At 43.0% G+C, this 25,384-nt stretch overlaps 1 protein-coding gene across 13 annotated transcripts in view; it reads right to left on the bottom strand.

Moving 5' to 3' along the window:
- Ptprt (protein tyrosine phosphatase receptor type T) overlaps window positions 1–25,384 on the bottom strand; it is a 1,081,821-nt gene that overhangs the window by 185,425 nt on the left and 871,012 nt on the right. For all 13 annotated transcript variants that reach the window (XR_005976047.1, XM_041670836.1, XM_041670844.1 and 10 more), the window contains exon 13: window positions 18,732–18,768. Coding sequence is in view for 12 of the 13 variants with exons in the window: in XM_041670836.1 (XP_041526770.1) it covers window positions 18,732–18,768 (37 nt within the window). In the remaining variant the exon portion in view is untranslated. The remainder of the gene's footprint in view (window positions 1–18,731; window positions 18,769–25,384) is intronic.

Raw genomic sequence — 25,384 nt, 5'->3', positions numbered from 1 at the left:
TTCACCCAGGGTTGCCTCCAGCTCCTATTCTCATTCCATCTGTTTGCTGCCACCAGCGGCACGAGCTGCATGGGTGAGCTCTCATGGCCTCTGGGTTTTCAAGGCTGTGGGGCCCAGTCAGTGACTTTGGGAGGTGGCTGTTAGGTCTCATTGCCTTCGTTCTGCCCTCAGAGCCCTGTTCCAAAGCCCACAGCTCTTTGTACGTAGGCCTGTAATGTTCCTGAAACAACATTCTAGGGGCTATGTCCGAGCACCTTCAAGGAGTATCATTAGAACCTGAATCTTGTCACAAAGCAAAGCCCCAATGAGGAAACAATAGTAATGGCTTTAGCAAGAGATACACAGAAAAGAAATGGGTGCCAAGGAAGGTCTAACCAGCACCTGCCAGCCTTGGTTAGGAGTACATTCATTTTTCCAGCTGCACCTCATCACCACTGAACCACCCAGACCTGAACACAACTACATGACTTCTGACTTCATAAATGAGTAATCTGGGCTTTATAAAGTTGGGATAATTTTCTCAGGGTCCCCCAGTTTCAATAAATATATTTGGGGCTTCAGGAGAAGGCTTGGGCTAAAGCCCTTCTTGTGGACAAATTAACAATGGGGCACTGAGCATGGTCAAGACAGTGAGAGGAAAATGGTATTGGAGATTGCCTTTAATCCCCGACTCTGGCCTCTGGCCAGACACTGCCCATCCTCAATTGGGTCTAGAGGCAGAGGCTTGGCTAGGAAAGAGAAGGGTGGAGACGAGGCATTCTTTCTGCACTGGTGGGGCTGAAGTAGACTGAGTTCCTACAGGGGAAATGTTAATTGACTGGTCAGTTGTCCACTGTAGCCTCAGGTCAGCCTTCTAGAGAAAAATGGGCAGTCTTGGCCAGGGAAGCTTTTGTCTCATTTTTCTCCAAGGAAACTTCTCAGCTCTCTACCTAATACAAAATCCCCACATGCACACTAAACAACCAAACATAATGCCTAACAAGGAGAAACACCCCCTGGGGTGTGACATAAAAGGGAGAGAATAATTCCAGAACCTGGACTCTGCTCATTTGCTCCTTTGCTCCCCAAGCAGGGACCAAGAAGATAAAGTCACATTTCCTCTGTACATTTGTACTGTGCCAAACGGTACTCACTGAGCCATGCGCGCATATCATCCTACACTTGAAATGCGTTATTTTTATTTCAATTATTTTGAAATTTAAAATTGAGGCAATGAAGAGCATGTTTACTTGTTGCATATAATGTTTTGTATGTGTGTGTGTGGTGTATGTGGTATGTGTGTAGCTGGTGGTGTCAGTGTATGTACATGTGTGTGAAAAGATGGACTTACATGGTTTGCTTAATGTAGAGGCTGGAGGTTGATGTTGGTGCTCTCCTGAATCAGGGTTAATTTTATTAATAGATAGATAGATTTATTGATTGATTTTTTTTTTGAGACAGGGACTCTTTTGAATCTGAAGTTTCTAGATTCATCAAGTTTAGGTGGCCCTTGAGCCTCAGGGACCTACCTATCTCTACCTCTTGCTGCTGAGATCATGGGAGTGAGCTCCTCCAACCAGGTTGTCATCTCAGTTCTGGGGACACAAACCCAGTTCTTAGGCTTTTATGGCAGACTCTTTACTGACTAAGCCGTCTCCCCTACCCTCAAGTTTTATTTCTTTAATATTGCTTTCATTTTAACTGTTTAAAACATATCATCTGAATTGACACACACTCTAAATGTAAAAAAAAAAATCAGATATCAGACAGTACAAAAACAAGAATGTGAAATCTGTTCCACTTAATAGTTTTGTAAAATATTGATTACTTATTAAATAGTATTTGGGGCATGTTAGATGAAATAGGTTATATTATTAAAATTAAATTCAAGTTTCTTTTATTTTCATAATGGGATTTCAAAATTTAGAAATTATATCCACCGATGAAATTATATTTCTATTGAACAGTGATGTGCTGGAGCTTTTAAAAAGCTATTTGTAGAGGCTTATTTTGCTCCTTAGGGGACATCTGAGAATGTCTGGATATATTAGGTTGTGACAATTGGGGCTGACATGCAAATGGCATCTCGTAGAGAACGGGGATTCTCTAAACATCCCACGGTACACAGGTTGGACTGCAGCCACTGAAAACAATTCAGGCCCAGATATCAGCCATGCCAAGGTCAGATGCCTTGGTCTAGCGCAGGGATTCCTTGAAGGGAAGTCTCGCGGTACAGGGACACCTGAAGAGTTGGCTTGGCAGAGACTCTCAAGCAATGATAACACTAGTACTTTCTTTTTATTAACCCTGGCAGCAGGTATGACTGATCCCACTTCTCCACAGGAGGAGATCAAGTTCAACAAAGGAAAACTCAGCTGGACCACCAGACCAGAAAGTGGCAGGGTTGAGAGCTGAAATCAGCCTCCACTCGCTGCCAAGGCTGGGCCATGCACGCTACATCCCACGTGGTTGTGCACAGCACCATGCTGGAGCTGCTATGCACACAGCCACCTGAACTTACAGCCCAATAAACTCATCACTCAGACCAGGCAGTTATTATTTACATTAGCCATTATTAGCACCAGGGAAAGGACATTAACAAAAGCACCATTTGAGAGGGACAGCCTGCTCTGAGGAAGAAAACAAAACCTCACAGGTGCCTCACCTATCAAAAGAAGTTGGGAAATGGGTGGGAAGAAATGGAGCCCAATAAAATAAACCTGTCAGAGGAGGACCATTCAGATGCCTCAGAAGGCGAAAAGTAAGAACAAATGTGCCCGATATGGGATTGGCTCTGGTTAAAGAAAACATAATCTCACTGTTTGACTCGAATAGAGCCCAGAGAACAATGGCTAGCATAAATGGAATTGCTCATACACACTCCAGGGAGGCACTGTTTCTTCATAAATCCAGTTTGGGGACAGAGGCGAGAGTCACTTTCCCCTCACTGTCTTTCCGCATGCTCTCATGTGTGTATCTGTGACTTTGCCTCCCTTGAGGAAGGGTGAGGATGGTGGGCATGTTTTGGAGAAGGATGGGAACTCTCATTTTGTGTTTAGGGCATTCTCTGAGGTTATTAAATTCAATCTTTAATGTGATAGTATGAAATAAACATGGTACTTGGTTCCCAGTGCAAAAATAAGCCTATCCATAGGCTAAGTTTCCATATCGAGGCGTGACTGAATGTTGCCAAGGGCACACTGGAATAGGGTATTTAATGGCAATACAAATAGCAGGGCCAACACAGGACCACAGCAGATGCTACAGAGGCTCCATTCAAATCGCCTTCATTTGATTGGTGTATCTACTCCCCAGCCACAGTAGATGATGACTCTACATGGTTCATAGATACCTCCTCTCTAGAAGGCTGTGCACACTCATGACAGCCCATGGTGATTAACACATGGGCCCAACCTATGGCACAACCATATTCCAGAGACGCCTCATCCCCAGGGCTCTAACACAGGCCACACTTTGTCCTTTGTCCTATCCTCTATCTATCTCCTTTCTGTCTGAGCACACTTCTCAATGCACAGTCTGCACCGGAATCCCCATCACAGGGTCAGGTGGTGTATCTGGGTTTGGGAAGGGGTGGAGCCGATGAAAAGGCACGTGTCATCCTTCCCTATTACACTATTTCTCAGCACTATTTGTGGGGCAGTCAGTGATTGGGACAGGTGAGACCTTTAATAAAGACTGTGGGTAAATATGTAAAGTGTCTCAGGAAGCTCTCCGTTTGTCAGAAGCGGATTCTTGAGGAAGAACAGGGATGGTTAGCAGGCTATCTGTCTTTTCCATGTTCTGAATGGGCATTGGCTTTTGATGTGAGGGCTTTGCATCTTTTGAATAATGGTATGTATTTATGTGAAATGAACTCTACTTATGCTGTGTTTGAGGAAAATAGGTGGGTCTCATTTACAACCAAACAAATTCTCACACTAGGTTGGACACTTCTAATCCGGCTTCTTTGACATTTATTATCTCATTTAGTCTCAGATTGCAATTTCAGAGGAATCTGAATTTGTAGAGTTCATAACGGTAACAGTGTCCCCAAAGAGGCAAGTATTATTATTCCTTCCTAACAGAAAGGAAATGTGGGGCCAGTCACAACTAAAGGATGTATCAGGGCCAAGGGTAGAGCTGAGGTTGTGGTCAAACCTATTCATTCCTTAAAAATGGCCTGCTAGATCAGCTCTCTTCTGCCGTCAGTTGTCATGTCTTCCGTGAAACACTTCCTTAGTTCCAGGTGTAGGTGTGTGTGTGTGTGTGTGTGTGTGTGTGTGTGTGTGTGAAGTATCACATGCACCTCTCCTTAGCATTAGTGAGAACTGCACATTTACTTGTGCAATCTTTTCATCAACCAGCTAAGGCATCAGAACTTGTCCTTTTTGCTTGTTATTGTATTCCTCAATACTTAGAACAATGCCTGGTACACAGTAGGTAGAAGGAGTGAATGGGTGGACAGGGGGCTGTATGAATAGGTAGGTGGAGAGAACAGAATGGTGGTTGGGTGGATGAAGGGGTGGATGGGCAGGTAGGTGGGTGGAGGATATGGTGAAGGAACTGCCAACTTAACTCTGGTGCACCTGGCCTGGAGAACCCATGGAGCACGTGCCCTGGGCCATTCCCTCCCTCCTGCCCAGGGCTCTGGTGATCACCTGTGGTGAGAAGGCAGAGTGGAGTCCCAGGGGTCACCTGGGCGCTGCCCATTGGTGCTGACCACAAGGAAGCCAATCCCCAGGCAGCATGCAGAAGAGAAGGAGAGAAAGAAACACACATGAACACATGTGGTACAATGAGCAAGACTGTAATTCTTCTGGCTCTGAAGAGCTTATACTAAACAACAAAAGAACATCACACTTTACCAAAACAGGGGCCTGAAATAGATTTTTTTAAAATGACAAAAGAGTAAGAGTCACCATTTATCAAGCACGCATGACATGTCAGGTACTCTGCCAGTACCTCACATACAGTGTTCCCAAGAAATAGGACAACTGGAAAGGTCGGTGATAGTACAAACGAACCTGTCACTTCTCCAGCCAAAGTGCATCTCCCCCAGTCTTTCTAGTCTTTGCAAATGGTGCCTCCACCCACACAGCATCTCTGTGGAGAAACCAGGGTGACTACCCTCACCCTTATTAGTAAGGTCATCTACCTTCTACCCTCCCCCCCTTTTTTTTAACATGATATCCCATTTGTCACTGGTCGCCTGCTCTTCCTGATTTTGCTCTAAGGAAACTGGCCAAGATCTCTTCCCTCCAGCGTCAGTCCCTCTTTCTCCAGCCATCCTAAACTGCATTTGGATCATCTCAACAGCTTCAGATGGGCTCGCAGCTTCTGCTCTTCCTCCCCTCCTACTGAGCCTCTACCTTTGAGTGCAACATCATTTTCCTCACTGTCTTCACAGGTAAACCCCTCGGCACAGCTCACAGACTATTGGTGATGAGTTTCCAGCTTTCTGGGCCATGCTCATCTCTCTCCACTCCCATCACCCTACCCTCTGCCCTGTTGTCAACACATTCCCATGATGAACAGCCCCTGCTGTCTTGTCTCTAGACCATGCCTGGGCCAGCCACTCGTCTGGCATGTATTTCCTCCTGCCTCTTCCCCCAGCAGACAACTGCTAACCTTTGAGGAATCAGCTTGTCTCTTCCCTCAAGGGTCCTGCAGATGTGCCTCCCTTGTCTTCCCGTAACTTCCTCCTAGTCCCTTCCTTTCTCATTGCAGCAACCTCCCCGTATTGTGAAAGGATGCTTTCTCCTTTACTCTGGAGTCTGCTTGAAGGTAGGTGATGTGTCTCACTGATTAATATGTTTCTGTTGCCCTCTACTGCATCTGGTACATAGTAGGTACTCAATATTTGTCAGGTAAATGAATAAATTAATGAAGAAGTCGTGACTCAAAAAAATTTACAACTTGGTCAAGGTTACAAAAATAGTAACTAGCAGAGGTTGCATTCAAAGCCCCATTTGCGTAACTTTAATGTTCCTGTCTGCTCAAGTGTCTACAGAAAGTGACACAAAAATCCTAGCAAGTGTTACACTCTCAGTCACAGACTACAAGGTTCCCAGGTCATTTATCAGCAAAACTGCACAAGCTCTTTATTCAAAATGTTGAGAGTGATAATGTGTGTGTGTCCTAGATGAAGTGGTAAACAAAAAATAAATTATTTCCAAGATGATACAAGAGGCAACCTTGACCAACAGCCAATTGGCAGCTATAAAACCGTCCATGTGTATTGATCATAACTCTCTGTTCTGAAAGACGTGAAGCTTTGTCCATTCCAAAGCATTTTCTAAGTCAGTGGTGCGCTTGTGACCCAAGTCTGGTACCTACGCTATTTCCTGTGTGGGTATATGGCAAAAATGGCTCTCAGATCTTTCAGTGGTTCAGGAAGAATATGACTAATATTTTGCACTATGCCGTACTAAGTAGCTTTAACTGCCAAAGTGTCATAACCTAGAGGCAGCGGAGAAGGGAATCTGAGTTGAGTGCTTGTTCAGATTTGAACAGCCTGTGAGCATCTCTCTGAGGTTTGTCTTGGCTGCGATAGATGCAGCAGGGCTCCGCCCTCTGTGGGAAGCATCACTCTCTAGGCAGGGGGTTCTGGACTGCACCAGAATGCCAGCTGAGTGTGAGCCTGTGAGTCTGCTGGCAGGCAGTGTTCTTCTGTGGTTTCTGCTTCAAGCTCCTGCTTCGGCTTTCCACAGTGATGGACTATAACCAATAAAGTGAAACAAACTCCTGCCCCAGCTTGCTTTTGGCCAGAGTGTTTTATCACAGGAAAGAGGTGAAACTACAACATGTATGAAAATTATATACATTAGAACTTTTCATGCTCAGAGTTTTATTTTAAGACAAATGTCCTCCTATGTATTTCTATAATTGCTTTTGTGCTGTGGTGACAAAGCCGATAGGTAGGAGAAAGACCTTGAGGCCTACAAATTGAAGTTATTCACTACTTTGTCTTTTATAGGAAAGTTTGCTAACCCCTGTTCTAAGCGGCTATTTTCTATTAGTCTGTTTTCCTCCAGGCCCTATGAGGCAGGTGAGACAAGTACTGTTGACCTCACAAGTCAGAAGAAGAAACAAACGGCTGAGGGAGGACAAGACTCATACTACTACACGGCCTCCTTCAGCAGCATCTTAAGTGTCCTCTCTGCAGCCTGGTTCCTACCTCAGTTCATCTTCCCCATCCCCTATCAAGGCTGCAGCTAGGGTACCCTACTGAAAAAGGAGTCTGCTTAAGCATTCCCAGCCATAACTCTCACTGGAGAAAGGGAGAGAGAGAGAGAGAGAGAGAGAGAGAGAGAGGAGAGAATGAGAATCATGGGCTATATTTAGTGCTGAGTGACTTTGCATAGTACTTCTCTTTCTCTTTTTAAATATTTATTTTTATTATTTTCACTACACGCTTATGTGGGAAGTACGTGTTCACCAGTTGTAGGGCCTGGGTCTGCCCTTGTTCCTGGGGTGCATCTCGAGGACAGTTTCTGGTCAGCTGACAAAGCATTCTGTTTGTTCCTGTACTGTCCCTTCCCCGCCTGGTGATTAGCTGTAGGGCATTGACTCCATTGTTGGTGTGGTAATTTCCCACCTGCCTGGGCGGAGGTCCTTGTGTAGTTAGGTAGATAAGGACTTCCCCAAGTCTGAATAAACGGCATTCGGTGTCTTCTTCAATTTAAATCCTTAATAAATAAATAAATTTAAATAAAAAAAATAAAAAGTCTGAAAAGCCAAAAAAATAAATAAATAAATAAATTTCTGCCCTCCAAAAAAAAAAAAAAAACAAACCAAAAACGGCATTCGGCTGATCTTTTATCGAATGACCCAGGTCTCTTTGTGTGTTTTTTCAATCTCCAGGCCCTTGCCAGACTCGCAGACTCGCGTAGCGTACGGCACAGTGGCGCACAAACTGTACCGAGGGTGTAACACAGCATCGGGTGTTACAACCAGTGTAGGTACCCTTGGGGCCAGAGGCATCAGATTCCCTTGGTTCTGGAGTTGAAAGCAGTTGTGAGTGGCCTGATGTGAATGCTGGGACTCAGTAATAAGAGGACAGTAGTCTTGGCTAACCACTGAGACACCTCTCCAACCCCAGTACCTTTTCCCTCAGGACTGCTCCTAACTCTTATTACATGGCATGTTGAACATCCCGTCCTCTGAGGAGTCACATATCTACTTCTTTGACTTGGAAACCTCCTTTCTAACCCTAATACCATCCTCTGTGTTCATTTTTACTCCCGCTTCAAAGCTTGGCTTTGTGCCCACACACTCCGAGAAAGCCTGTACTATTTTTTTCTTTGGTTAGTTTTGAAATTTCCCTTCCTGCTCCAATGGCATCCCCAGCAAACAGTCATTTTAGACTTCCTACGCTATATTGGTATATGTGTATTAGCTCTGTCAGTGCCTACCATTTGCTGAGTGTGTATTATAAGCCGGCTACCACACAGAGTACTTGGTACGCACTACTTTGCTAGGTTCTTATATTAGGTCAGGGAAATAAGCAGCATTGCTGTTGTCAGTCCGGGGATGCCGGCATTGAGATGCAAAGCAGTTAAACACCTTTGCTGGCCTAGAATCCAATCCTGTGCAAACCCAAAGATGAACTTCGCCACCTCTAGAGAATAAGGGGCCACATATCAATATGAAATTTCACTTAATAAACAAGCAATAAAAGCTAACTGGGTACATAAAACTCTGGCTCGGTATTTTTCATTTACCAGGCATGTCACTTGGAAAATTGTAGGTACTTCGAAGTCAGGCTCTTTGTCCAAACCATGCAGGTAATAATAGGTATCTTGTAAACTGAGTTTAAGGAGGGCAGCACAAGTCTTCATTTAGCCGGCAGAGCCTGGTGGAGGCTCCCTTGCTTTACCTTCCAGGGCTACTAATCTGGCGTGATGCTCAGCTAGCAGGTATAAGGACCCAGGGAGAGACAGAGGCTCTTCTGGTGAGTGAGAAGCAGAGGTAAGGTGTGGATTATAGATCTTAGCAGAACAGGGAAATGGAAATAGGAGTAGGACCCACACACGGAACTGGAAATACCCTTCACCAGTGCCATTTCTCTTCTGAGATGCACAGAAGAGACCAAGTCACCTGAAAGTTAGTCTCTATCATGTCCTCTTGTCAAGGACATGGAGTGGAAACAACATTAGTCATGTCTGAGTGAGATATTTAAGCTACTAAGATTTGGCTGTAACTTGTTATTGCAGCAAAGCTAATCCTATCCTGACTAACCCATTTGAAGAGGAGGTGGCATGGTCTTCCTTCTCCTGCACCACCTAATTTTTCAAAGACCAGAGGGTTTGTTATGTATCTTTGCACAGAATTTGTTTGGCATATTTATAGACTTAAGCAAACATGATAAAAACAAAACCTTGAGACTGTAAATAAAAAGAAGGCTAGAATGTGGAAGCCTCTGACATGTTCTTTTCAAAGCAATGAATGTCAAGTATAGAGAGATACTACTGGGCTACAGCTAGCCCTGGAGAAGACAAGCTTGAAGACAAACTAATTTTTCAGTTTTGGTATGGAAGTGAAGAGAGCTAAGAGCTCCTCAAGCCTCCTCAGTTTCTGCTCCAGATTTTAGATCTTAACTTAAATACCCCTGAAGAGATACAATGCTTGTTACAACCTGAAAGCACACATACCAATCATCAGTAGGAAAAGGATATGGAGAAGGGTTAACGAACAGAAGCTAAACAATCCTACTGGTGGTTCATGGAATATCTTATGATAGAGAAAAAAATTCATTAGTGATATGGAGTCATCTCTGAGCAGCATTCCTGGAGACCCGAAGGTTGTATTCTCCTGAGCTTACATGGGTTCATTTCTGGAGTGGAGATAATAACAACGGCCAGCATTTATTTAGCACCTGATGAAGGCCATGCCTTATTTCTTTCAACACACTGTAACCTCTCATCACCACATCTCTACACAGAGTCCTATGACTGACTGCCATGTAGCTAACCCCCTCACCTGGACAGTTTCCTCCTGGAGGGAGGCGAGTTAACACTCAGGGAGTAAATGAAAATTATAAATCTTAGGAAGCTCCTGAAACAAGATCCACAGGGCGGCCTCCAAGATGACATGAGCTGTGCCAATTGCTGGGGAGAGGAGATTCTGACCAGCAGAGCTGTGCACAGGTCACACAGACAGCTCCAGGGACACAGTGTTCATGAGCTTTCATCCATGCTAGGGGGAGGCTTTTGCGGGAGGCAGCTGCTTTTGAGCCTCCCCTACTTCCATTGGTTACCGCAAAAATCCCACTGACTCTCTAAGCTAGATTTGTGTTGCACCATTGGTACCCGATCTGAGGTGAACAGATGTGGGCTCACATCTCACTAAGAAAAGTCTTGTAATACTAGAGCACATAGGTATTTAAATTCTGGGATCCCTCCCCCCATTTGAGAGCCCACTGATGGGGTTTAAATTCTTTTAATTTTTAACCTGCATCTTTAGCCTATTCCAAATTTCCCCATCCTTCCCTCCTAGGTCTCATTTTCCCTTTAAGAGGCTAAGTTCTTTGGAAGCACAGATGTGAGCTAAAGCCAATCCAGGTATCTCATGTCTTCAGGAATGTACTTGGAGGACAAGAGTCTGTGTTGACTTTAGCTTTCCTAGCCTCTGTTGTACCAGCTTTGGCCTTTGTGAGTGGGGTGCGGGGGAGGTGTGTATGGAAGAATGCAGTTTGCACTTGTCTAGGGTGGAAGAAGACAGGAAAACACAAACAAGACCAGAAATATATGCCAGCTGTTGCATCAAGAAAATTATTAAAGAAAGGGTTAGGATTTTTCAAGACCTTAAGGTTATTTTATGGTGTCCATTATGTTGTAATCTTTCATCTTCTCATACAACCCTCAGAAAAGCTATATTATTAAGAATAGAGATGGAAACAGGGCAGAATAAGGGGTGGTAAAGGTCAAAGGGATTTTGTTTTATTACACAACTCCAAGCCCAGAATATTCATCCGTTAGTCTCAGCTAGGGAAGAACAGCAGCACTATGTCTCAATCCTCCAAACTCATGCCTCTAGTTCCTTTTCCCACAGTTTGAAAGAGTTCAAAAGACTGGAAAACAGTCAGGATTTTCTCACTGGACTATGTTTTTCTCTCGCAATAGGTATTTCATTATGTCCCTGTTCAGCTTCCATAGCTAGGCTTGGATATGCTGTGTTCTTGGGACTCTTCTGATACTGCTGAGCAGGTTTGGAGGAAAGAACAGTGCCTGGACATGGATATGTATATGTGTATATGTTAAATGTCCGGGTAAGGTTTTTATATGAGCAAATGATCTTCAGACGGTGCAAAGGGCAACATCATCTCTGTACACTTTGAGCTTCTCCACCTTGATTCTAATCTGAGTCCCTCTGACACATGGCAGAAGGATATAATTGCATGTGAAATGTCTAGGGTATAGTCTATGGCCTTCTACAGAGATCCAAGATCTATAAAGACCTGTACAGTCAAATGAAGGGTGGAAGCTCCTTGTCTAATCTATCATACGCTTGGGTGAGTGACAGAAAGAGTTAATGATATCCGCTTTCAAAGTGATGCGCTAGCCTCGGAGATGGTAAGTGACTTGTCCCAGGCCAAGCAACTGAACTTGGAGACAGGATTTGAAGCCAGGTGTCTGAGTCTCACGATTTCAAGCAAACTCTCCAGGATGTGCAAGAAAACCTTTCAAGTAGAATTGGGCCAGTGCGGCTGGCAGTTTCCTACATAGAGAAGACGATTTTTACATTGCTCTTGGATTGTTGTATCACATGTGGCCTGTTCTTCTGTGGATAAGGAAGCCATGAACACATCATCCTCCTGTCCCCAGTCTTAGCATCTGCAAAATGAGGGCATCTCTTTAAAGAAGGGCTATTGATTGTCCCTGTCAGTTCCTGTAGGAGTGAGGATCCATTATGGAGAGAGGAGAGAGAAACGCTGGGTAAAATGGCTCACTTCAGGCTCAGACTTGCCAAAAGATGGCACATTTACAAAAGGCCATTGTCCATGCCTTTTGCCTGTTGTCTATGGACAATGGGTTTAGTCCATCCTTAATGGACAAGACAGAACTGTTGGTGCCACTGGCCCTGTGTCTCATGCTTCATTATTCTGAGACTTCACTCTCAGCACCTACTCCAAGGGGGCTGCTTTAATGGGATTGTTAGAGTGTTTACTAGACTAAAACTGTGGCTGTCTTTTTTAAAGCAACTCTGCAAATGGCTTTATGGGTTTCCGGATTTATTTTGTCTCAATGACTCGGCTCAGTTTGCAAATCAAATCAAGGCTGATTTTTCTAACTGCCACTCCTGCGCACCCAGCAGGAGTCTGTGAAGCCAGCTGCATTCTCCTCAAGGCTAGGGACAACAGTGGGGCTGCTATTGCCTGCTGGTGGCTAGTGTGGCTACAGCCAAGTGCCAGAAGACCGGCGAATGTGTTTCTGCTTGACCCTATTTGTTCAAGAGATCAGGAGGACAGGTCAGAGGAAGTCATTTTATTTCTAAAAGGAGAAAAGAAGACAAGATTATGTGACCTCAAGGATTGATCAGCAGGAATTAGAAGAACCTAATATACAGGGCTCTTTCCAATGAAGCGTCAAGGAACTCCTGGCAACTGGAGTGTCCAAAGTAAAAAGAGCTCCCCGAGGGAGTTGTGAAATTCTTGTCTATATGAACCACAAGAAGAGAATGGCCTGCTATTTTGTTAGTGAGGATTGTAGATCACACAATTTTTCCTCTATTTTACCTGACTTTTATCTTCTGAGAGCACAGTCCTAATATATAATTTACTCTTAGAAAAAAGTGGGCAAGGAAAAATAATAACCTAGGATCCCTCTACCCATTTAAGTTAAATAATAAAATTAATAATCTAGGATCAGCTGTCTATTGATCCATTCATTCACAGAAACATCTATCCATCTATCTGTCCACTGATCAGACAAAGCATCCTCGTATTTGTTCAACAAATATTGTTGAACATCAGTGTGTGCTAAGATCTGGGGACACGGTGAGCATCAAAACAGACATGTCTGTATTCCTCATTGTCCGCTATGTTCAGCTAGTCCGGATTTATCCCATGCTTTTTCAGGCCTAGGCCAGCTGGCCTTGGTGAGATTCCCAATAGAACATCCCCATTGTCTTAGTGTGTGGGTGCACCCCTCGTGGTCCTGAGTTCCTTGCTCGTGCTCCGTCTCCTTCTGCTCCTGATTTGGACCTTGAGATTTCTGTCCGGTGCTCCCGTGTGGGTCTCTGTCTCTGTCTCCTTTCATCGCCTGATGAAGGTTAATATTCCTGAGGATGCCTATGTGTTTGTCTTTGGATTCACCTTATTTAGCTTCTCTAGGAACATGAATTATAGGCTCAATGTCCTTTATTTATGGCTAGAAACCAAATATGAGTGAGTACATCCCATGTTCCTCTTTTTGGGTCTGGCTTACCTCACTCAGGTTAGTGTTTTCTATACTGAGAATTCAAGAACAATTGCAGTGGGTTTTTGATCCTACTGCACGTACTGGCTTTGTGGGAGCCTAGGCAGTTTGGGTGCTCACCTTACGAGACCTCGATGGAGGTGGGCAGTCCTTGGGCTTCCCACAGGTCAGGGAACCCTGATTGCTCTTCGAGCAGATGAGGGGGGGGGGACTTGATCGGGGGTGGGGGAGGGAAATGGGAAGCGGTTGTGGGGACGAGGCAGAAATCCTTAATAAATAAATAAATTAAAAAAAATAAAAAATAAATAAAAATAAATAAAAAAAAGACATGTCTGTCATTTGGCATCCATTAGGATGGTAAATATTAAACTTACAGACAAGGGCATGCATGTCTGCAGGTTGTACCTGCAAATCACAAATCACAATCAAAGCGGAAATCTTGGGAATGTATGCTACTTTGGTAGATAGGATGGTCTCTCTAGCAAGTAAGATTCAAGCTGCAACTTAAAAGATGTCTATATGTTAAGCTGAAACATATGGTTGCTCATGATGAACAAAGGCCCTGAGGTTGGGGGCAACTTGAAGTAAGTTCAAGTGTTAAATGAGAAACTTTAGAGGCAGCTCAATTGGTAATGTCCGTGCCCTGCAAGCAGGAAGTCCTGAGATCAGATCCCTATAATCTATTATAAAAAGCTATGTCCTGTGATGTGCACATGTCATCCAGTGATGCTGATGTGGAAGATGCACATAGGTAGACCATTAGATAATTGTGGGAAAGCTAGCCTGGACTATATGAAAAGCTTCCAGGCCAATGAGAGGCCGTGTCTCAAACAAAAGGTGAAAGGGATTTGAGATGCGGCCCTCTAAGCTGTTCCCTGACACTCACACATGTATCATGCACACGTATACTCCCCCATAAAGAAATAAGTAGTGCTTAGAAAAACTAGGAAGACTCAGTGGATAAAGCAGCTTGCTTTGCCCTTTGACTATTTGTTATTAGGCTAAACAACTTGAGTTTGATTCCCAAAATCCATGTGTTAGATCAAGTAGTCCTCTGATCTTCACATGGGTTCTGTGACACATATTAGCCCCACATTACAAACCACAAAAGTCAATCAATCAATCAATCAATCAAATGTAATTCTAAAAAATAATTGAACAAAGACTATATTCTGGAGTGCAGAAGATAAGAGGGGAGAAGCCTGGATGAGAATAAAGGGCAAACAGGGGTCACATAATGCAGGAAAGACTGGTAGGGACCAGCATGCTGATATAAAGTAGCAAAGCTCCAAAGGGTACACAGAGGCCCATCAGATATGGACAGTGGAACCGTCTGGTATAGTTCTGTAACCGAGTAGCATGAGCAGACTGTTTTCCACCTGGCCTCCTCTGCCCCAGCCAAAAGGGCATGCACTCAGCTATTTGGACATCTCCTTCAGCAGTGACAGCTGGGATTGTCTTCTGCCATTGAGGCTGATGCACCTTCCATATTTTATCTCTTATTTGAACTTCAGCACCTCTGAGTTCTAAATATCTCATTCAAAGTTCCCACATGCTCCCTAGGAAAGCCCAATCCACTTCAAATTAAGTTAGTCCTTTGACTATTTCATACAAGTGAAGAAATACATTCTGATTACTCACCCTATCCTTTCTTATCTCCCTCCCATCTCAACCCCCTTCTCCAATGAGTTCCCTTCCAGGCTTCATGCTATTTGGGTTGATTTTATGACCCATTCGGTTTTATCAGGGCCATGTGTGTGTTCATGGGATTGAAACTGTCCATTGGAGTCTGGTGGTGTCACAAAGGGCTGCACAATTAAAGGCAATATCCCTCCTTCCCCTTAACTTATCAGTAGCAACAAACAGTCCTGCAGTGAGAGTTAGCTACCCACCATCCTCCTCCATCCATGCCTGATTCTTGACAGGTCCATTCCTGTGCAGACCCAGTGAAAACACAATCATTTGCTGTGGTTTCCTGATTATAACGACTGTCTCTTGCCCAGATTGCGTGTCACAGCCCTTCTCCCCATCCTTGAGCTCTTACATCCTTTCCATCCCTTCTTCTACACTAAAACCTCCTCTGCAACACTGCTTTTGAGCACGTGAGACTTTCATTTCCCATATACTGCTCAAGTTGACCCCATCCCCAAGCTCCCAAAGATGAGCTCTGTCTAACGAGATACCATGAACGTGATGGTATAATGTATCCAGGAGTCTTGTTGAAGTTAGAGGCAGTAGAAAGAGACTTTTGATTTGGCACCCAGTTCCTCATTTCAGGCTGGTGTAGCATCAGGATGTGACTAAGAGCTTAAAACCAGAACTTTCTCCCAAGTCTAGTCTAAGGTTCACCTTTGTTACTTACTCTATAACTACCTGAGAGACTGTGGTGGAAGAAGGAGCCAAAGTCTGATGGAAGCTAGGGTGTCTTCTTACTACGAGCTAAGACAACTTCAGAGACATCTGTATTCACTGTAGATCTGTCTTAGTTTGACCTGCCTGGATAAAGTTCTTGCTCATCCCATTCCATTCTTTTTTACCAATTACAGATTTCTTTTGAGAGCCCTCCCTGAATAGGGCACTAGAACATGTCTCTAAATTCTTGCCTTGGGTTCTGCTTCTAGAGATCACGGGGAGACACAAATTAGAATTACTGAGTATATAATGTAGCAGGTAATGGTTTTAGGGTCAATTCAGATTGACCCCAAATGAGTAGTTAGGGCTGAAATACATGATAATTGTCTGGCTCTATGGGATTCATATAGATGCCCATGGAAAACAGCTGGAGAACCCAAGGTCATGAACAAGACAGCAGCAAGTTACTTTATCACCAGAGTGCTGGCCTGTGTCTGGCATGTGATTTTCTTCCAGATACACAAAGCCTGTCAGCAGAACCCCAAGAAAGGTTACCAAAATGGCTGAAGGGTTGTGATTCTTAAAGAGATAGTGATGATATCTTTCTAGGACTTTATAATTGCCAGATTCCTGGGGAATGCCCAGGATCAAGTCCCCCTCCCACTAAAATAAAATATTTACAGCAAAATTCCACCAAAAAGAAATTTCACATACATAGTAGAAAAGGAATGAGAGGAGTCATGTATCTTTCTCATTTCAGTGCCTTATGGGTAATATGTGGATTCAGGCAGCATTTTCTTTTGATTGACCCCAGGATGTTCCAAGTGTTGTAACTGACATGAAATAGACCCAGCATGAATCTCCTTCCCTTAACCCTACTGTTGTATTTTTCAAGAATCCTTTTCCTCTAAGGCTGTATTGATAAGGGATGACTCCCTGGGCAATGACAGGATTCTGTGTTAGGTAGTTCTCTACCCTCCTCCCAAGTGGTAATGGCATCTCTGGGAAGAAACTGTTGAATCTCAATGTACTATAGAAACAGGATGAAGATGCTGGAAATGCCCCTAAAAGCATGGTCTGGGCTTAATGAGCTAGGGATTCCTACATTCATTCATGCATCCCTACAATTTCACACACTCACCCTTTACCTGTGCTACTAAAGAAAGCTAGCCTAAGGTCTCTATAGAGGAGACACATGCCATGGAGAGACAGACAGCCTGTCTGCTCTAGTTCTTCTAATATCATTGCCATTCTCCATCTGCCGAGTAACGTGTCTCCGGAGAAGCCAGTGGAGTAGCCTTCTATACATCACAGGACTATGGCCCTGAGACGGGTGGGAAAATACAGTCTTATATATTGTACCATTGTCCTTCTATATACCCATTGCCTCTCAAGTCACATGCTCCCGATTCTCAGGTTAAACAGACCTAGTAAAGAAGTCTTTGAAGGAACCAAGGTCTCAGTGTTCCCTAGAACCCACAGCAGGGGGAGGAATCATCTTGGCCTCTTCCTTATGTAGAGTGAGAAAAAACTGGGAAGCCATGGGGCATTACCATTGAAAAGTTTTCTCTCTCCTCTTGGACTACCTATTTAAGTGGGATGCTGTAGACACCCAGCTTCCTGATTTCTGTCTAGAGCCCAGTGCTACCCAATTGATGATGTTCTTCCTTCTACAGTATCTGTTTTCTTCAGGGGCAAAGCCTGCCAACGTCTGTGATTTGTGTCACTTTTGTCTACAGGCCATCAATTCTCCCTGCCTCAAGAAGACTATTTTATCTCTTTCCACAGAGTCATTTGAGTTCCTCAGAGGGAACAAGTTAGGGACACGCCAGCTCAGTGACTTCTTATCACCAAGAGTCGCAATGTCCCATCTTCTTCCTGTATCATCCATTTGCTGCCTACATATGCAGCTGAATTCTTAGAATTTAGAAAACTTCTAAGAGACCTTGGAGCATGCTTTGATAGCTAGATATCTACCCCACCCATTTCTTTCTTTCTTTATGTCTCTATGTCCTCTTTCTCACTCACCGTCTCTCCTCTTCTACCTGTATGTATGTGACTCCTCTGTTCATACGCATGTGCACATATTCAAATATATGTACATATAAACTTGAGTCATTGCCTGTGTCTATTATATCTATGATGACACGTAGAACTATATTTATAAATTTTCTACCCTTGGAAGTAAAGTGTGAAATTGTGTATGTCGTGAATAAACACAGAGCACAGAGCCCAATTTTGTTTCATGAGCATTGGTGGGGGAAGTTCTTGTTGAAAATATCAAGTCTGTAAGAAAAAAGATAAACCTGATTTCTAACCATTCAACCTTGTAATAGGTTAAATGATAACAAACCATTCATTGATTTTGTTTTTTTTTTTAAAAAAAAGTAATAAAGAGAAACATGTACCAATTGAAAGAGCCAGGCAATTCAATTATAATTAGGAAAACAAAAGTGATGAGCCTGAACAATGGTGCCTCCGTGTTTTGGGGGATAAGTATTGAAATGTGAAGGACACAACAATGCGGTGTCTGCTTCCTCATTTTAAAGGCACCAATACTAATCACCTCATACTTGAAAGCCATGCACCAACTGAAAAAAGTACAAAGCCTCAACTACTGGTCTAATAGACAAGCTTAAGAAAAATAGCCCACAAATGTAGACACAAATACAATGGATGTATACATGTACACATACAGAATACAATTTAGAAATATTTTACATTCATTGTAAAATCTATCCATCCATCCATCCATCCATCCATCCATCCAATAAATATGTCTGGAGCTCTTAATATGCTTTAAGCTCCATGATAAGAACATATTTTTTGGAGATACATGGTGTTGGTGAAAACGACCCCCCCAAATAATTCTTTCCCTTTAGTTTTAGAGACTGTTGCTTAAACTTCCCTTGTAGGAACAAAAGGAGCAATGCTTGTATTGCTGAAGAACAGCTATAGTCAGATAAGGACAGCTCAACATACCTTTTGTAGCCAGACGCACACAGTTGATTTTTGTCTCCTGGGAACAACAAAAAGAATGACACAGTAGTTAATTAATTGTTGATTATATAAGGATTATTCTATAAAAAACAGTTGGGATTTGTACATATACATATGTATGTACATGTATTTAATTATAATTTAAAATTTATCCTTTCCATTTCTCCCCTATTGGGATCACCTTTTAATCTCAGCCTTATTTCCTCTCAGGCTTAGAACATATGCTGTTTTGTTTGTTTCATGGCACCTACTACCTTATCAACCTTTTCACTAGACAGAACTACTTCATAAGTATTCCAACACCCAAAAAATTTAGCAGTGTTCAGTGGTTATATGATAGTGTACAGGGTGCTTTTTTTTCTCAGGTATGAATTAGCATAAGGAACAGCCTTCCTTGGGAAACTTTGTTATGAGCAGCAATATGTCTACCTGGACAGACTGAATGAACACTTGATAAAAGTCAAGGCTGTGTAAGATGTGTTATGAATCAAAAAAGTTTACGTTACAGAAAGATGATTTGATCTTGAGATTTTTCATGCTTTTCATAGTCCTTATAACTAAAATTCTCTCTCTCTCTCTCTCTCTCTCTCTCTCTCTCTCTGTGTGTGTGTGTGTTGGATCTTTATCCCCCTTTCCGTATGTGTGTGTGCATGTGCCTGTCTGTCTATCTGTGTGCCTATTAGTCTTTATATACAATCTTTACTGGATGAACCGTTAGCTGTTTCCCAAGAGAAAAGGTCCCATAAATCTGTGACATTGCCAGCGTACTGTGGAGTTTCAGCAAAATGTGCTCATAAGGACAATCATATTGGCCCTTCTTTACCAGAACTCATTTGCCAGGATGTCCTGGAACCAGTAGAAATCCCATTGGACTAAATTATAGTGCGAAGGTAATGCAGCAAAGAAAGAAAAAAGAGGGACTGCAAAGGTGTGAGGTGCCAAAGCAATATCTGTCAAGAGCCCAGAGCTTATTATAGGACCCATACTGTCTTGAAGGTATTTGGGTCCATCAGGTTAGAAAGATTGCATTGCAGTAATAAACCCCAGACTTCCATGGACAGAAACACCAAAGGCTTATTTGCTACTCAGACTACCAGGCCCACATAGGTATATTCTGGGTCTGAGGGATGGGGGTGGGGTGGCATGTAAATCACTTATTTACTCTGAGAGATAAACATAAATACTCAATTCATTTTATCCCAAAGGGAACAAATGATGAAAAGGCAAACTCTAGAAATCAAAAGCTTTATGTCGGAAGTGACACTCTCAATCTACTCCTGCTTCATTGGCCAGAGCTAATCATAAGGCCACACCCAGTGTCAGTGTGGAAGGGGAATGGAATCTTCCACATCTTACACCCAGGAGCAGAGAAGAAATGGCAATGTTGCTGGCCCAGACTATTCCGTTTATGCGTGCCCCTGAGTGCTATAACTGGTTTCTTTCACTAGATTGGGTACAACTCCCAGTAATTAAGTTCTGCTTTCCCCACTCTAGCTCCTGGCTGCGCAGAGTGTTTATCTCTGCTTACAGAGGAAAAGGATGGGATACTGAAAGATAGGTGTCACATCAAAATGTTCTTTGTCAGCAAGTGGGAGATGGCTGAAGGGGAAGGGAGAGGCAAGGAGGGGAGCAGAGAAAAATGTAGACCTCAATACAAATCAACAATTAATTAATTAATTAATTAATTAAAAGGCAAGAGTTCAAGTCTTCTGAGCACCTTTGCTACTCATTCTGGGACAACTTCTCTTTTGTGTCTCTTGGTGTGCAATGATGAGAACAGGAGGGCACAATCTTTCTTAGGCCTTGTCCACAGATATCATTATCTAGACTATAGTTATTTTAATCACTAATAGTGAGCTTCTAGTAACATAGCCAAAGTATAGAATCATATTTACCACTGTGGGTTCTATCTTCTTTGATATGATTCTAATAACCTCTCCTATTTGTATCACTTACAAATTTTTAGAAAGCATTTTTTTTTCTAACGTTTCATTCAAATTATTGGCCAGTGTAAGCAGGAGAATGCCCATGGTAAAGCTCCCGGGCAGACACTACAAGCTCCTATCCTGACTGACATTCGCTTGTACAGCAGAGTCTTTCAGTTAGCCAGTTACCAGTTCCTCTGACTGCTCAAGCCTTCTGAGTTCTTAAGTAACTCAAGGGCTCTTCCTTCTGCACAGCAGAGGCTCAAGACGATGGTCAAGTTCATTGTAAATAGAGCTCCACTGCCTACTACATTTGCCTAACCTATCATTCTGAGGTGCCTCTTAAAGGAAGCAGGTTGGGTTGGCCCAACTTGTTCTTTGGAATGACCATTTCTTTTTCCATTATGAAAATGTCCCTGCAAGAACACTGTGTATTTTATAAGATGAAAACCATAAATGTTAAACAGTTCAGCAAATTATGGTTCAAATATTTGATGGATTCCATTTAGGATTACACAGGAAAATTGAACCTTGTTATATTTCAAATAAAAGGTTACCTTTAATTAAAGAATATATCCAGAAGACAGAAAGAAAAATGACCAAAAGGACATGCAAAAAGTAGAACTGATATTCCAAAGGCTAAAGTCATGGATAAGTTGAAATGTGTACATGATGTTAAATGGACAAACTAATAGTTTGATTTTCATATTTGGAGAGAGAGGAAGTCCTTAAATTCCCACTGTTTTTCAGCTCTGTGCTTAGTTTAAAGGGCCTGATATAGTTTGAGAAAATTTGACCCTCAGAAAACTGAAACCCTTCAAATGGTGGTGTGGCACTGACAACCGCTGGGCAACTGGAAAGAGGGAGAGGTGTAAGCTATGAGTCAGGGGCTCATCAACTTAATATCAGTGCAAAGGAAAAGGAGTTGGAAAACACTGTATGAGAAAACGTGCCATTTTATTCATGGCAGTTGCGAATAACAGTGGGCGAAGGCTGGATGAAGCCATGACTGTTGGAGTAATGTGAAAATATAGCCATCCTTTGGTACCCAAGATAGAACCCCCATGGAAACAAACCCCACAGATGTTCAAGTTCCTTAAGTGTGTCCTCCAAACCCATGACTCTGCCTTTGTGAACACAGGCAGAAGACTGACTGCACTTAACTTTAAAGAGATTCAATCCAATCTTTCTGATCTAAGAAGCTGCTCTCACAGAATAACCCTGAACATAGAAAATGGCCTTCCCACTAAACATGTTGGACCCAGAGTGAAAACTAAGAAAGATATGTTTGTCTAACTATACAAGAACCATGAAGGGAGTGGTGGCACATTAACACAGCAGAACATGAAGACGTTTTTACAGCTAAAGTGATTGTGAGGGCCATTTAACTAGACAGAACTGTAAGCATATGAAATATTAAGTAAGGGACTGGAGTGATGGCTCAGCGCTTTAAAGTACCTACTGCCCTTGCAGAGGATCTAGAGAAAGTTCCCAGCATCCTCATAGGAGCTCACAATGACCTTAACTTAAGTACCATGGGATCCAGTGCTCTCTTCTGGTTACAAAGGGCGCCAGGCATACATGTGGTGCACATACAGACATGCATGCAAAACATTCATACACACAAAATAAAAATTTAACAAGAAAATATTAAACAAATAAGCAAAACACTATTGTTGCTCTAACTAATGGGTAATTCTAAGCATGAAGAGAGGTCCTGAAGGGCATGTAATTGTTGCACTGTTAATTAGATATGACAAATTTTTCAAAGGCAAGCATAAATTAATGACAAGCACCCAAGTCTAAAAAGATATCTAAAAGATATATTAACCTGCCACCTGTGGGAATTTTTTAAAATGTGTGTCCACATGACTGGAACTCTTGGGTAGCTACAAGGGTTTATTCCATCACCTACTCTTGCTCCCTGTATCACTTGTGAGACTTCCTAACTTAACCTAGAACCGTCTGCCCCTTCATGACTTCAAGCCTGAAAACCAGGTTGTTTCCTAACACCACACCTTCAACTCCACACTTGGCAAAGTCTGTTTTCTACATGGCAGAGTGCATGTCTGGATGCATTAAGTCTTCCTGACGTTCACAAACACGACACTTACATGTTCACTTTTTCCTATGTTCCTGAAGCTCTAATTCCGTAAGCAATTTGTCTTGGTTGGTTAGAATTAGGTAAGGAATCACAAAGCCCTGAGTCACTTCCTTGACTTTCTGGTTGATTGGATTGTCAGCAAGCAAATCGGAGCCCTGCTGGACACTATAAATTCTATTACATGGGTGGTCTGGCCAGTCAGTGTGCATATGTCTAGAGTCCTGATCATATTAACAAGAAGGAAGTGCTTTCTTTGTGCTCAGATTGTGTTAGAACTTGGAGGGTATAGTGTTTTCTGTTCTATCTCTATCATATCTTTCTCAGGGTCTATAATATGCATCGAAGCAACACACATTACTTTCTCATCTTTTAAACCTTGCTCATGTCCTCCTTCCTGCCATAGACTTGACAGTCTTCACACAGGTGCATGTCACCTTGGGGTAGAACTGATAACAACCTCACTTTGATACTTGTGTTGGGACTTCCCCTCTACTCCAGGCTCTGCCAGAGTTTTGCAAGACTGAACAAGTCACCTTCTGTCTCTGTGACTCTGTCTCTCATAATCAAATGACAGAGAGAAAGACTCCTTTTGTGGAGAAGCTGGATCATCCTGAGGACATTATCAAACATTGAATCTGGTCTTACCACTACTATTCCTGCCTTTCCAGCATTCTGTCTTCTTGATTCTTGATACCACTCTATTGAATCTTGCCTTATACAAATCTGTTTTTACATTATTACCTACATTATGTCTGCAAAGTCTTTTATCATAAGCCAGGTCTGACTTACCCAAGAGTACACTCATCCATCCTTTAACAATTATTGCAATTGTCAGATGCCTCTTTGATGGAAGAAGGTCATTGGCTAATAAAGGAACTGCCTTGGCCCATTTTATTGGTTAGAAGATAGGTGGGAGGAGTAAACAGAACAGAACGCTGGGAGGAAGAGGAAGTGAGCTCAGACTCGACAGCTCTCCCCTCGGGAGCAGACCCCTCAGAGAGACGCCATGCTCCTGGCTCCTGGGCAGACGCACGCTATGAAGCTCCGACCCAGGATGGACATAGGCTAGAATCTTCCCAGTAAGCGCACCTAGGGGCGCAACACAGATGATTAGAAATGGGCTAAATTAATATGTGAGAATTAGCCTAGAAGAGGCTAGATAGAAATGGGCCAAGCAGTGATTAAATGAATACAGTTTGTGTGTTGTTATTTCGGGCATAAGCTAGCCAGGCAGCCAGGGTGCTGGGGACGCAGTCCCGCCACCCTTATTACTACACCTCTTTAAGGTAAGATCTCAATGCAAGTATCTGGGGCATCAAAGTGTGCCCATAACTTCAATTCAGAAGTAGAGTGAAGATGATCAACCCCCAATCAAGAAGCCTTGGGAAGGTGACTAATACTTGCACTTCTTACTATATTATCCTGTTAGATTCCTGATCTACTATAACGAGGGCTTAACTCTGACCTCATAGTTTTCAAATGCTTATTCTGGTTCCCTGTCTTATGTCTCTGTCTTCTCTATTACTGAACTTCCTTCGTTAGTCGGATAGGACTTGACCTTCTGTCTGCAGTCTTGCTGAAATTTCTCCAGCGACTCTGACTTATATTTCTTCTAAGACCCGAGAACCTGACACCCTACCTAATCCTTTCATTATTCCTTGGCCAGCTCTTCAACAGACACTTATTGAATGACCACTATGTATCTGGCTTTGTTCTGGGCACCGTGGCTACAACGATGAACAAAACTGAGATGGTCTTTACCTTGGCAGATTGTCACACCTGAGATGAAGATAAACATTTAAATGACTGTCCTCACAAGTAAATATCTAATCGCAAGTAGCCATAAGCAACGGGAGCAAAAGGTGTTGGGTGCTGTATATGTGTAAGGAAAGCAAAGTGGACTGTGGGAGGGAAAGGAGACGCCTTACAGCTCTGAGAGAATAGTCAGTCAGTCTGGCACCTGGAAGAGAAATAGGAGTCAGATACATGAAGTGTCAAGGAGGGCTGTCCACACTCAAGAACAGATGTGCCAGACATCTGAAGTAGGAAAGTGAGGAGTTCAGAGGAGACATAAAGAAGTCTGCAGTAGCTATCATCACAACAAATTACTTGGACCATGGGGTGAGAGGAAGCTATATATAGCAGTATACTCTATACTTTAAAAGCAAGAGAGTCATATAAACAGGAAGAGAGCTAATTTCCGTTTAGATTTCTAACACATCAGACCCACTGTATAGGGGAACAGACTAAGAGTCATAACGCAATGAGATAGAGGACAGAAGGCGGCAGAGGAGACAGACCAAGAGGTGAGTGTTAGTGGGCTGGACCAGGTGGAGTCCTGCAGTGGCCCTACAGCCTCCCCTTATCCTTGCAATGCAATGTTCATCTCGGCTCTGTTTGACTCCAGAGCTACTCCATTGCCATAGTCCATACTTATGTATACGGAGCTTCTAACCCCATCCTGGCTTGTAAAAATCACTGCATCTTCAGCCCAGGCTTCCTACAACCTGAGTCTCCCAATCCTTAGGCTGCTCCTTATCTTCTATGGAAACAAAACTATGGAATAAGTGCTAGGGCCATTTATTTAAAAAATAACTCCTCTCTTC

The sequence above is a fragment of the Microtus oregoni genome, unplaced genomic scaffold, assembly GCF_018167655.1.
Source record: "Microtus oregoni isolate MIOR12 unplaced genomic scaffold, Mior012 000020F_ref0000438, whole genome shotgun sequence".
NCBI lineage: Eukaryota > Metazoa > Chordata > Mammalia > Rodentia > Cricetidae > Microtus > Microtus oregoni.
This window is presented reverse-complemented; position numbering and strand designations above follow the sequence as displayed.